At 36.7% G+C, this 13,687-nt stretch overlaps 1 protein-coding gene across 4 annotated transcripts in view; it reads right to left on the bottom strand.

Moving 5' to 3' along the window:
* Positions 1-13,687, bottom strand: part of HOMER1 (homer scaffold protein 1) — an 85,609-nt gene that overhangs the window by 47,371 nt on the left and 24,551 nt on the right. For all 4 annotated transcript variants that reach the window (XM_066988492.1, XM_013190879.3, XM_066988493.1 and 1 more), the window contains exons 3-4: positions 9,112-9,243; positions 4,437-4,529 (exon numbers count right to left, since the gene is read on the bottom strand). In XM_066988492.1, coding sequence (XP_066844593.1) covers positions 4,437-4,529; positions 9,112-9,243 — 225 coding nt within the window. The remainder of the gene's footprint in view (positions 1-4,436; positions 4,530-9,111; positions 9,244-13,687) is intronic.

The following is a 13,687-nucleotide window of genomic DNA, read 5'->3' as shown; positions in this document are numbered from 1 at the left end:
ATTTGCATTTTATATTATTTAGAGAGAACAAAAGAATTCTAGAAACATTTTTGTGAGATTAAGTAACAAAGTTTTTATTCTGCATCATTATAATTTCACACATCCAAATCAGATTTTTGCAGAGCTGGGGAAGAAATTATGGTTAGCTTAAAAAGATTTTCACCTCTCTATTCCTGTTGAAAGAGCAGGATAACTTAGTTGTAACATTCACTGTATAGATCCTATATGGAAAAAACTGCTTAAATTGAAAATGGCATATATTTCTGGAAAAAATTATATACTTTAAGGTCTGCTATTTTCCTCTCATGAGAGCTACAAATAGACATTTCATACGTTTGAGAAGAAAGGATTACCAGCTCTCCTGTGTGTAAGGCCATTATCACATCATATATAGGTTTTGGGGGGATATTGAACTCACACCAGTCACTCACCAGTTCTGGATTTACACATGAGTTAGTGAGAATTACACTCAGGAGTATTTTGCTATTCTAGAGTTTGTCATAGATCTGCACAGTATAAAGGAGCCCTGGCCCTACTAATGAGTAGACAGGATGCTGGTGATGCCAAGAAATATATAAGCGACAGTGCCTGTGGTATTCCAACTATGCATAACATAGGGCAATGCATCAAAAGGTGTCTAAAATTTCAGAATCCTGTAAAAAAAATACATGCAGCCTAAGAACAGTCTCTAAAATAAAACAAGCAGACTTCACAGCACCAATCAGGCCAACTTTCAATGGTGACAAAATACAGAACAGTAGAAAAGGAGGAGGTTGTTCTAAAATTAAGAACAAGCTAAATCAATGCTTTTTTTATTATTATTATTCACTTTTTTTTGTTGTTATTAAGCATTCCATACACTACCCTGGAGTTGCCATTCTTCAAAGAGCTTCTCAGTTCAGTACTGACTGGCAATAGCACACAGCTGTCAGCTACCAATTCAGACGCTATAATATGACGCTAAAATTGTTCTAGTATAGAAATTCAAACATCCCACAGTCATTTTTTCACAAGTTTTATAAGCAAACAAAAGCTTTGCAGGCTTGCACAAAGAAGAAGCCAACAAGTGAGAGAACTGCAACCATTTTGCCCAAATCATCCAATTCCTTGCACTATAAAAAAATCTAATACTAAAACTTAACAGATGTTCACCATTCCTAATAGCGTGCATAGGAGGGGCTCAGAATTACTTAAGGAAGAGTTGAACTGTTTTGACTAAGTTACTCACCACACAATTTCAGATATATTATTAAAATGACCATGGTCCCAATAAATATCTGAGGACAGATTGTGGCTTAAAGAAGAAGAAAACCGAGGTTCAGACTCCAGTTGGTTTTAAGACTATTGGGGTAAGGCACCCCAACCTGCACCATTTGGTTCTGTACTTGAACCTAATTAAGTTTAGTTTCAAAAACAAACAACAAAAAAACAGAAATAAAAGAGTTTTCAGGCTACTGTTTCATGCAGCTTGGTGAACTGCAGAACAAAGTGTTGTTCTTTCAGTGTACAGGAAAAGCTGCAACTGAAAATAGGCCATAGGTGGCTTGTCATGGGTTTTATGTCATGAACAAAATAATTCTCCCATTGAAAGATGAGTCTGGAAATGAAGAAGTGTCAGAGCAGGGAGAGCCAGTATTTTAGTTTTATATAAACAAGGTAAGACCCTTGCAAAACCCTATTATATAAGCCTGAGATAAAGGGACAACAGATGGGGTACCTCTGTGCACAGGTGGTCTTAGAAGTACCAAAATAGACAACTCCTTTCAAGTACACCTCAGACTGAAGCCTCCAGACAGCCCGTCTGTATTATTATATATATCTTAATAGAGCTGGGTAGAAAGTGCAAGTTCTTTAACAAAGCAATAATGCTTTTCTCTTTATTTGAAGAAAGCAGTGCACTCAGTGGGACTTACACATAACTAAGCAGCATCTCTTTTGTAATTTGTTGGTTGAGACCACTGTCCTTCTCTGGACAAGCTAAGTTCTTTTTAGAGTCAAGTTCAATCGTAAGTTTATATATTACCTGATATTCTGGGAAATTAAAGCAAAAGCTGCAGGTCAACAGGAGGAGAACAAGCAGTATTAAAGAAACAACAGGAATGCAGAATTTAAGTTGAGCAGTGGGATAATGGCCCTGGGGAGCCTGCCCCAGTGCCTCACCACCCTCTGGGTGTAGAACCTCTCCCTAACCCCCAGCCTGACCCTCCCCGTCCCAGCTCCATGCCGTTCCCTCGGGTCCTGTCGCTGTCCCCAGAGAGCAATGAGAAAGAGAGCTGTAAAATGACTGAGAAATGCAACACTGGAATTACATATTTTGAAATCATTTTTTGGTAGACAATCAAAATGACAGAAAGTACTCCATCAAGTGCCTCCAGGGTCCCAGCTCCCTTCACCACTACCAACCACCCATCTTCACCCCCAAGTTATTAACATCTTTGAAGAAGCCCCAGCACTATGGAAATGTTACAGTATGCTGTGAAGCCATCACTTCTCATCTGTTCCAAACTCCAAAAGTTCCTGATTCAGCTCCCTTCTCTCTGGGGAACTAATGAGAATCATTAAGTATGTGACGGCTATTATGCTGATGTGTCAGCACTTGCACTAACTGTATCTTTTGAAATAATACACTAGCTTATCAACACAGCTAAAAGCCAAGAAATGAAAAGTAAGGCCTGAATATGAAATTATTCTTAAGTGTGCAGTAATTAAATTGCAGCTCTCAACGTGCATTATCGAATTGCTCAAGGTAACACTTCTATAGCTGCCTACAGTATAAAATGTTGGGCTCCACGTATACAGGGAAATCTGTACAGGAAAATGAACAATATTAATAGCTCATACAGAATAAGAGAAAGCTTTACCCCTAGGCAACAGCTAGATGAAAGCATCCTGTCTGAGTAATTCAAAATTATGTCCATGCCAAGTAAGTCACTCCATTTGACAATGTCAGATTTAACTTTGGAGTCCAGGCTATTAATCAACATGTCAAAATAGAAGCACAGTAAGTGCTTCACCTTTAACATTGAGTAACTAGAGGCCTGGCTGAAGTACTCTACTGGCTATAAAACCAAGTGTATACTAGGTTATAGCATCAAAAATATCTGTATCCATTGTCTATGTGCTTATTTATGGAATTTACCATAAATTTAGGGACAGTCAAGAAAACGACTAAAAAAAGGCTGAATTAAAAAAAAGACTGCTTTTTTTTTCTCCTGTTACAGTATAGCGATCGGCTTCGCTTTAATACTGATAGCCAACTGAGCACCTGGGCAAAATGCCTACCAGGGAAAACAACATGAAGTTGGTTCATTGTGTATATGCTTGTGGTTGTTCCACTGACTTGTCTTGGAAGAACACCAGATGTAGCTTTCTGGTGGCAATAAGCCTATTTCTACAGCATCTTGTAAACTGCCTGCCATCCTTTTTCCATCAAAGATCAGGAGCATAATGTAGCGCAAAGCACCCAAGAGATGCATTGATTCAACAAACAAAGATGCACGCCCCAGAAAAAAAAAAAAGACTCAGCTACATTAATCCTACTCAGGAATCCCTGCTGAAGTTTTAAAGCTGCTTCATCCTCCAAAAGCAGGAATTACCTTTGTCTTCACTATCGCTTAAAATAAAACACATAGCTACACACACAGAGCCAGAAACACTAGAAAACAGAGGCATAAATTCCTCATGCAATTACTTTTTTTCAAAGCATCCATTTTCAAGTAAAGCACACATTTTCAAGTAATTAATTTTAGGCATGACTAATGTCAATACGACTATATTATATTAAGTTATCTTCCTGTCGGGCCTATGTTAGATCAGTTTGTATGTTTTGAGATGTCTTTTTTGAACTCTTGTTTTACAACATGGCTAAATGTAATAAAAGTCGCATGTAACTGTCATCTCTCTAACACATTTCACAAATGGATGCCACACAGCAGGAAATAAGCAAAAATAGTTTGCTAGTTTGGCTTTGATTTTTGTTTTTATGATTCTTATATAAAGTTCTTTACAATGTATCAACTAAAGTTTCACAGATACGATAAGAAAAGACACAAAAGGTCTTCACTATGGATTTACTTACATAACTACTCACTATCTTTATTCTTTTCTGGGGAAACCTCAAAGAAAGGAATAGGAAAAAACATGAGGCCTATTTTTCTCCCTAAATAAGCAAATAAATAATCCACCCTTAACATAGTATGGGACATCCCTTTGTTAATTTTAAGTCAGTTATCCTGGCTGTGTCCCCTCCCCACCTCTTGCCCACACCCAGCCTACTGGACTTTGTGGGGAGCAGTTGAGAGGACTCAGGGTAACTGGGCAGTACCTTGTTCATTATTTAGTACAATATGTATGTGTAAGATACAATACAAATTCTTAAAACAGTTAAGTAGCATAGACTTTAAAGTACTAGGCTTGAATCAAGCAGTAAGACTCACTTGAGAAGGTGTACTTGTTAGCTCCATCTTTTCCTGGGATTTTTCTTTTGCCAGCCGTGCAGCTTCTTTGAATTCCTGAAATTTTTCCGCAAACTGAAGGTACATAAGTTCAAAAAAGAGAGAGAGAGAGATTGTAGGCGTGAAGTAGTTATTTTACATGCAGAACAGAACGCTGTACTTAACATTTTACAACATAAAATTCTGTCAGTGGAACTTGTTAATTTTTCTCCTTATTAGATACTTATCTGAGCAAGTCACACAGTGACATACCTTCCAGTACCTTTCAGACATAACGTATTCTGTTTATATGGCAGGAAAATTGAGATTCAACAAAGTTTCATCTGTTGTTGATAGTATTAAAAAAAAAAAGACCCTCAGGTATGGCTAGTAATAGTGGTAAACTGACTTAAACATCGGCTTTCAGATTCAGATTTTACTCTCTTCCTTACAATGAATGATCGGGTTCTGAAGCCTATTGTGGTCACTACTCACTTCAAAAAGCTCCATTCTTTCCTAACTGAAAAAATACTAATTTTTCCCCAAATTTTAACATTCAAAATTCCAATAGCTAACTAAGAAATCAGCAGTGGGAATACTTAGTCAGGTTCATTTCTTGTAGTAACTGTCATGTGAAGCTTGATTTCTCTGCTACACGTACGCGTAAAGCAACAGTTTAGAAATCCGTGCAGACTTAAATTTGAGAGTTAAATCACTTTTAGCCTAGATTCTCTGGCCAGAGAAAAAATTGGCTCCATTGGTCTTAGCTTTACATTACACCAATTGCTATAGCAGTCAAGCACTCGTTTTCACTTGCTACTGCGTTTATACAGAATATGATCTTAACTACAACCAACTAAAGACTGAAATAACTTTGCAGAAACACTGGAGACCTTCATCAATAGCTTCTAAACTTCTCCAGCAACAGCATACAAAGAAGTTGTTTTGCACTGCATGTATTTAGAAAGACGAAGGCTATTTTTGTGTGACACAATCTCCTCAACTATTTTCAATCAGAATTTCACTTGTTATCCAAGATACAAAAAATCTTATTGTCTTTAAAGTTCTCCTAGTGTGCTATTAGTACTTGAGGAAGTATCATTTTTCTCCTCCTGAATCCTATATTTCAGTTGGCAGGTTATTTAAAAGCATACATTTCCTGAATACAGGAGGAGACAAATGCCATGCTGAAACACTAATACAGCATCAGAAAAGGTCTTAGAATAGATGATAGAACTGGCAACAGATCCCCAGACCTATATGATACCCATTTAGGACTCATAGATAGACCTCAAAATCTCATGGGTAACCTATTATTTAAATAAGTTTGAGGACCGGTAAGTGGAAAACGTGACACCGAGGTTTAGAATACATGGCTGAAGAAACACTAGGCAGTAAGTGTGATCTTCTGTATCACAGAACAAGGTAGAAACTATAAAAAAAACTATAGTGAATAGACAGATAGGCATTAAATATTCTGAGGAAGAGCAACAAGGCTAATGTAGAGGAAAATTTCATAAATTTACTGGAATTCCTTGATACATGCTATCATCCGTCACATGAAATCTCTTGAAACAATCCCTAATTAACAAAGATGAGATCTTACGGTATGAAAACCAGGGTACTCTGGAGGATTAATAATCTAAGGAAAAGATGAAAAATTGTGGGAGGAGAATATCCATTATGACACTTTTGCCATATAGCATACTCTTAAATTACTCAGAATAAACGAGGCTAACTAGTTCAAAGGGATAAGAGACAGCAAATCTGAGGAGCATTTCTTCCCATACAGAAGAATGCTATCAAAATATTTTGGTATTTTATTTTATATGACTTCATATGACTATTTTATTTTATATGACCTATATTTTATATAAACATTTCAATTATATAAAGTTATTTAATTTTAGTAAATATTAAATTAATCATTCACTATATACAATTTAAGTATATAAGATTTTGTTTTTTATTATATATATATGCATTTTATATTACTTATATTTTGGTTGAGAAATGAGCCTCAGTTTTCGCTGAATGTCATGAGACATTCTGCTCCTACTACACCAGCAAGAGAGACTGTACTAAGTACAGTACTACTGTACTACTCTGAAGAGAATACTCTTCAAGATAGAAATCTTCTTTTAAGTGCCATTGACTACTGCCTGACTCCTGACAGGACAATCTTGAAGTGAACCTGTGGTCTGACATATTGAGAAAAGGTCTAGTGAAGGTAAACAAATGTTTAATTAATTTTCTTTTATTCTGTTTGCATGTAAGGAATTGGTAACTGTGCCTTACTTTTCCATCAAATATTCTCAGTCACAATTATCATACAGAAAGAGCTTACCATTGTTGCACTCTACTCTGGTAATCAGATTATGAGGACAAAGGCACATGAACCAAATAGTCCAAAAGTCAGATACTTAGTATGAGCTTTGGAAATCATCTGCTTGTTTAGAGAGACACAGCTACGCAGACAATGATATATTGATAATATTGATATATGATAATAAATATTTTATTAGAAGTCCTAATTATATGTTTCATTAGTCTTCTGAAATCACTCACAGACTAGACTGTTTTGTGGTTGTTGGCTCCCTGGAATTTCTAATATTTCTCTTGGGCCCAGAGACACTACTGTAAAACGAATTACATATAACAGGGCTGTTCACTTTGGGACTTCGATACATCAAATACGGAAAAACGTTCCAGAATCAATTTTAAGTCAACTTCTTGAAGCAACCTGTTTCTGAATAAAACCTTTGATACAGTTTATTTGCTAGCACCGTTACTACCATTCAGTAGTACCTCCAGCCCTTAATTAGATTTCATGTCCTACAGTAGTAGGCGTATCAAAGAGTGCTCTGGTGAACATGACTACAACGCCAGCGCATAGAAATGAGAGTTGGTAACTTGACCAGACACACAAGACAAGAAAGGAAAGATAGATGTGATTTCTCTAAAACTACATAGCAGATTCAGGGTTTCTAATTCAACTTTTAAGATTCCAGGACCAGTACAGCTACCAGCTTCTGTGATTAAACAGATTATGATCTAAATAGGTTTGTTTTTCTTCATCAAATACATCTTTGTTAATTTTACAACATTAACATGAAAATTTTCACCTCTGAAATTAAGTAGCAATGATCAGCAACTTTTACTACAATCAAAATCATAGTTTGATAATTCAGATATAGTATACTACAGGAACAATTTCCTGAAAACGTCCTGAGGATTCATCTTCCGAATAGGTCTGTGACTTGTTATTTTTCTCAACAGATTTGTGTATTCTTCATGAATCATAGCAATCCGAGTAACTGCTAATCAAACATGTCATTTGACAAAATATCTACTGTAGCTTTTCAAATTATTAGGCTAGATTCTTTGAAATATTAGCAAAAGTTATAACCATATTGGTGAGCATGTGCTTCTAGGACATACACACCAATTTAAATAAATGAGAAAGTTTCTAAGTTCACTGAGGTAATGATATACATAAATGTACATGCATATATACAGCATTAATACATTAATATCACTCAATTTTGTGGATTTGTGGTGCTTCATAGTAATGAAAGCTCTCTGATTATGAAATGAAGAAACTCTATAAGCATATCAGATTGTCCAAACAAAGCAGATGTACTGGTTCTCATTTTAATGAATTTTTAGCAGGCCCATGCTTACCCCTTGGATAGTGACAACTATTTTCTGAAGTGGGCAGGTCTGGTTTTTTTTGTGGTTGTTTTTTTGTTGTTGTTTTTGAAACAAGCCAATCATTATTCCCTACTTGAACATGTACTACCACTCCTTTTCATTGCATTTGGGTTTCCAGATCTTTGGTATATTTTGGTAAAATTTTGTTCTTAGTGTAGAGGTACATTCTTAAACAGAAAGTCCTTATCTGGAGAAAGGTAATGTTGTACGTGTTCATGGACTTACCTACCAAAGTAGGTATCAATAGCAAGAAGTATTGTAGAATTAGCGCTCACAGGAACTAAATCACTACTTTGAGAAAAACTCAAAGGGGGTTACTGCTTTCCTTGGATTAAGGCTGACTACCGTCCTACACAACTAGACCAGAAAAAGAAAAGCCATATAGGGCACAGCTTCTTTATTAAATATTTCAACAAGAAGTTTGTATTCCAACAAGAAACTGTACTTTTATTTTACATGGAATAATTTTCCCACTACCTTTACCTTAAGCCTACAGATGTTGAAGTATTGGCAACAAGATGCGCTACATAGCAGAAAAGAAAAGATGAATGTGGCTTAAAAGACAAAAATGCATCTGAAGATTATCAACAACTTTTTTTTCTGGACTATCTCAATATAGAAGAAACACTAAATTGTCTACTCTTTTAAACTCTGTCATGAAAAACTGTAACAGAAGAAAAACTTTAAAATTGAGAAACCTAACTAATAATTAGAAATCATAGAGAGCATACAGTGTGATAGCTTTAATCTCCTTCCTTTTCTCAATCAGTTAGAAAATTCACAAGTATCAAAGTGTTAACAGCATATTGCCATCATGACCTGTCTTATGTTTTACATTATAAGGACAGATACAGATTTTGTAAATTATTTGTAAATAACAACAGTGAGTCAAGATACAACCAGAAGGAATCAATTATTCTTAAGCTGTTTGATTGGCCAAATAGTTACCATTCCTCATACTTACTTTTGACAGATGATGTTCAGATGAAAATCCCAAGCCATAGACTGTATTCGCTCTGCTGTCTGCCCATTGGCCAAACTTCTGGGATGTTTTAGTAAATGTCATGTTGGGGGTGATAGTGCTATTTATTATTGCCTGAAAAAAAAGTAATAGTTGTTAAAGAGTGTTTTTCTTTTGTTTGCTTCAGGTTTTTTTGAAGACTACTTATAATTGAAACTACCAACACTATAGTCAATTATCTGTGTACATTGAATGAAACACAAACTAGCAACTAGGGAACTGTCCTCTAATTCAATCACAGCTAAAACTATGAAAACATATATTGGCATACCTTCTGAAAAAAAGAGCAAAAGCTTGGGGAGTACCTGTTTGCAATTACAAGCAATGATTTAATAGTAAGTCTAAAAGGAGCCCATTAAAGCATCCACATAGGCTAATGAGATCTGAAGAAAAGAACAAGCAAAGTTTTTTTTTTGGTTTGGTTGTTTTTTTGGTTGGGTTTTTTTTTTTTGTGTCTCACAAGTGTGTTCCCTTGTCCCTTAAGGTAATGCCCCTCAAGTTCCACTGTTGTAATCCCCCCTGTTGCAAATGCAACTGTCACCAGAAAACATGCAGTTAATCAAGAAGCACAATTTATTTTTAAGTTTCTGTATTGCAAGAAATTGTTTCTCCTCTCCATACACACAAACATGGCTAACAGTGACAGGGTCATACAACTACAGAAGAAGAGCTACTCTGTATTTTTCTCCTCTCATTCTTGTTACGTACAGGGCGGAAGACACACATGTTCCAGCATAAAATTTATTCTCATGTATAGCAAAATACAACTTTTAGATGATATGCTGGTTCCACTAAAGCCAACTGAAGTTTAACCATAGATTTCAACAGGATTTCCATCACAATAAAGTTTGTCTAACATTTGAAATCTGTGATGTGGAACCATTTGAACAGTTGAGTTGAAAGTATGCCTGGATAGCCTTACAAGGACACCAATGGGTTCAATTTAACTAAAATACTGGCAGTTAGCACAGTTTATAACCAGACAATGTAAGTAAGAAAGACTAGTCAAAGCCAAAGACATGCATATTAAAGTGAAACGCACATATGCTTTCTATGCATCTGGCACTATCAAGAGTTTCAACCATATTTGTTAAACAACTAACAGCCCTTTTCATAAAAGCATAGGTTAGTATGTGCTTTTTAATAACCACATGAGAGAAACTTTTTATAAAGAACATCCTTAAAACTTCACAGAAAATTATACATACTGTGAGCAGAAAACAATATAGAAAGAACCTTTCTTTATGTCAGCAAAGAGCAGGTTCAAGACCACCTGATGAAACAGACCAGGTACAAGTCTATGGGGCTTGACGACATGTATCGCAGGGTCCTGAGGGAACTGACTGATGGAGTTGCCAAGCCTCTCTCCAGCATATTTGAAAAGTCTTGGCGATCAGGTAAGTCCCAGTAACTGGAAAAAGGGAAACATCACTCCCGTTTTTAAAACAGTTAGAAGGAAGAGCTGCAGTGCTAATGACTAGTCTGCCTCACCTCTGTGCCTGTAAAGAACATGGAACAGAGCCTCTTGGAAGCAATGTTCAGACACATGCAGGACAAGGAGCTGTTCCAAGACAGCCAGCACAGCTTCACCAAGGGTAAATTGTGCCTGACCAATCTGGTGGCCTTCTGTGATGGAGTGACTGCATCAGTTGACAAGGGAAGACCAACCACTGTCATCTACCTGGACTTCCACAAGGCCTTTAACAAAGTCACCTGTGACATCCTTCTCTTTAAACTGAAGAAAGAAGGATTTGAAGGCAGCACTATTCGGTGGATAAGGAACTGCCTGGATGGCCACAGCCAGACAATTGTGGTCAACGACTCAATGTCCACATGGAGATCAGTGACAAGTCATGTTCCTCAGGGATCCGTCTTGGTACAAGTGCTGTTTACTATCTTCGCCAATGACACAGACAGTGGCATCAAGTGCATTCCCAACAAGTTTTCAGATGACACCAAGCTGAGTGTTGCAGTCGATACAACAAAAGGAAGGGATAAAATCCAAAGGGACCCGGACAAGCTTGAAACGTGGGCCCGCATGAACAGCTACCATCCACATCAAATTTGCTCTTATTTCTACAGGGCAAGCCTGAAAAAATATCAGCTGAAGTGCCAGCAAAGCCTACAAAGAGCTTCCAAGTGTATATGCTGATTATCAGATGAAGTGGGGGAGAAGAGCATTGCGAGTAAACTGAGAAGAACCTGCAAGCAACAGGCAGGTTGAAAGCCTGAGGACTGGAATCTGATGCAGTGACTGCAAACTAACCCAGTGGAAAACCTTGGAAGAACCAAGAACCAACCAGTTTTCAGCTGATGCTGCTCACTGCTTCAGCTGACCACAGGGCTGGCAACATAAGAGAAAATCCAGGAACAGGCTGCATAGACCAGGATGTGATATCAATTCTGACAGCAGTCTGCATCTAGGTTGGGTTACCTAACTTGCCTCCTTCCTTTTGGTAGGAAGAAAAATTTTTAGGAAAAATAATTGCACTGAGAAGGAGTTGCTGTTATTCTGCCCTCTGTTTTTCCAACAGAGAAAAATAAGGATGCTCCACTCCAGCAGACAGCATTAGTCTGCAGGTAGCAAGTTTATCGCTGGGAAGATTACACTCAGATCCCACTGATACAAAGACAAATCCTTTCATTAGAAACACCGAATTTAAAAGAAAACCAAGGCTTTCAATTCTTTCTGAATTAAAAGCATTAGTGTGCTCAATCTCTCATGCAAAATGAATTATGGTTTAAGTGTGCATCCTAGAGCATTCTACAGATACAGCTGTTGTTAGCCACTTCTGGAAATACTAGATATTACTCTCTCAAACCTTCAGCTTAAAAAAACTCAGAATTTTTAAATTATCATTTATAATCAAACCTGTCTTGTCTACTCAGATAGGTACTGTTTTTAACTGCTCTCCTGTATGCCATGAGATTTCACTGTACAGTCACCAATATAACAAATGTCAAATATTTCATCAATCTTTTAAGAATGTTGTTAGTCTAAATGTGCAAGAATATCTTAAAACAGAACAGAGTCAATCTGACAGGCAGACATTTAGCTTTTGAAGAAAACTGATTTTGTTATCTTTAGATTTGGTTGGAATAACAAAATAGCTTTCATGTTTTCCTTTCAAATGAGTTTAGCTATGAGAAAATAGGGCATGTGTCTAACTAAGCTGTTCATTTTACTGACAGCAAACCCAACACCTGCAAGAAAAACACCAGCAGTTACGGCAGTCAAGTATGATTTTATCTTGTGCTAAAGATGATGCCAATAATAGTTAAGACATAAAGCACCTTTGAACTTCTTCAAAACCATCACTGAAGACCTAGGCTTACAGGTCTTACTTTAAACCTGAATTTATCATTAAAGAGATTATCAATTTAATCTGACTCAACTAATTTTAAAGTCATTAAAATGTAAAGATCACTTATTGCAATAACGCTGAAGGCCGACTTGACTCAGAAATATTACGTGTGTAGCTTATGGAATCTACAGACTACTATTTTCCAGAGTCATCTTGTGTTTTAGATGAGCACAAATTACTGTATTTTTTCCAATCTTGCAACTGTGAAAACAGTATCACAGTGTTAACTAGTACTGCAGGAACCACTTTACTTATTTTCCTTTCTTAGTGACTGCAAGAGACTGATTGGAAAAGACAGAGGGGTTATGGGAATAATCTTAGTGTCTGTCTGCAGTGTTACTGGAGAAATAATGGAGCCATCCTTCTACAACCTAGGAGAAAATCAAAACAAAACACTAAGACACAAGAAGATATGAAGTGACTATATAATTAATGAGATCTGAAAGCCTTAGCAACAGCTTCTCGACATTGTCATGTTGTGTTGCATCAGAGATTTCATTTTTCAGGCTTCCTCTTGATTCTTCTATTGTATGAGGAAAAGGTTGCATAAAAGACATTTACTCGAGGTCACACAAATCAGCCTTGAGTTCTATCAGATTACTTGCATCAGGATATCCCTGACATCAGTGTCAGAGATCCAGATACTGTATGTGACTATAAAATATGGCCTGTTCACTGAACACTTTATGGTACTAGAGTGCTTACCAGAGGCAAGTCAGAGGGAGATGCATTATTTCTTGTATGAGGTATTTTAAGAGAAGACAGTAGCTTCAGAAAACAAGGTTACACAGAGGCAGGACATCAGTGAACAGGCTTTAAAGGTGCATAATGTATGTGGACTGAATAATAATACATCCTGTGGAATTACTCCTCAAAGGACTCATAAAGGGACAGTTAAGCCTACCTAAGTACTAGCATCCACAGGAAACATTAACCCAATTATTTGTCCAGCTATACTTTGTTTTACATAAGCATTAATCTACAAACTAAAAATGATGGATTTCACACAATTTTGAGAAGGAATAAAGCTGTTTGGATGAGTTATGCTTGGCTGCTGCTTCTTCCAGTTTATATGATACATTTATTTACTGCTTCTGTGAAAAGAATAAATAGAACTTGTTTCTATAGGACCTATCTCAGTTGAATCTGGCTCA

This window comes from Anser cygnoides, chromosome Z (genome assembly GCF_040182565.1).
Source record: "Anser cygnoides isolate HZ-2024a breed goose chromosome Z, Taihu_goose_T2T_genome, whole genome shotgun sequence".
In the NCBI taxonomy this organism is placed as follows: domain Eukaryota; kingdom Metazoa; phylum Chordata; class Aves; order Anseriformes; family Anatidae; genus Anser; species Anser cygnoides.
The sequence above is the reverse complement of the archived record's forward strand: the minus strand, read 5'-3'. Positions and strand labels throughout refer to the sequence as shown.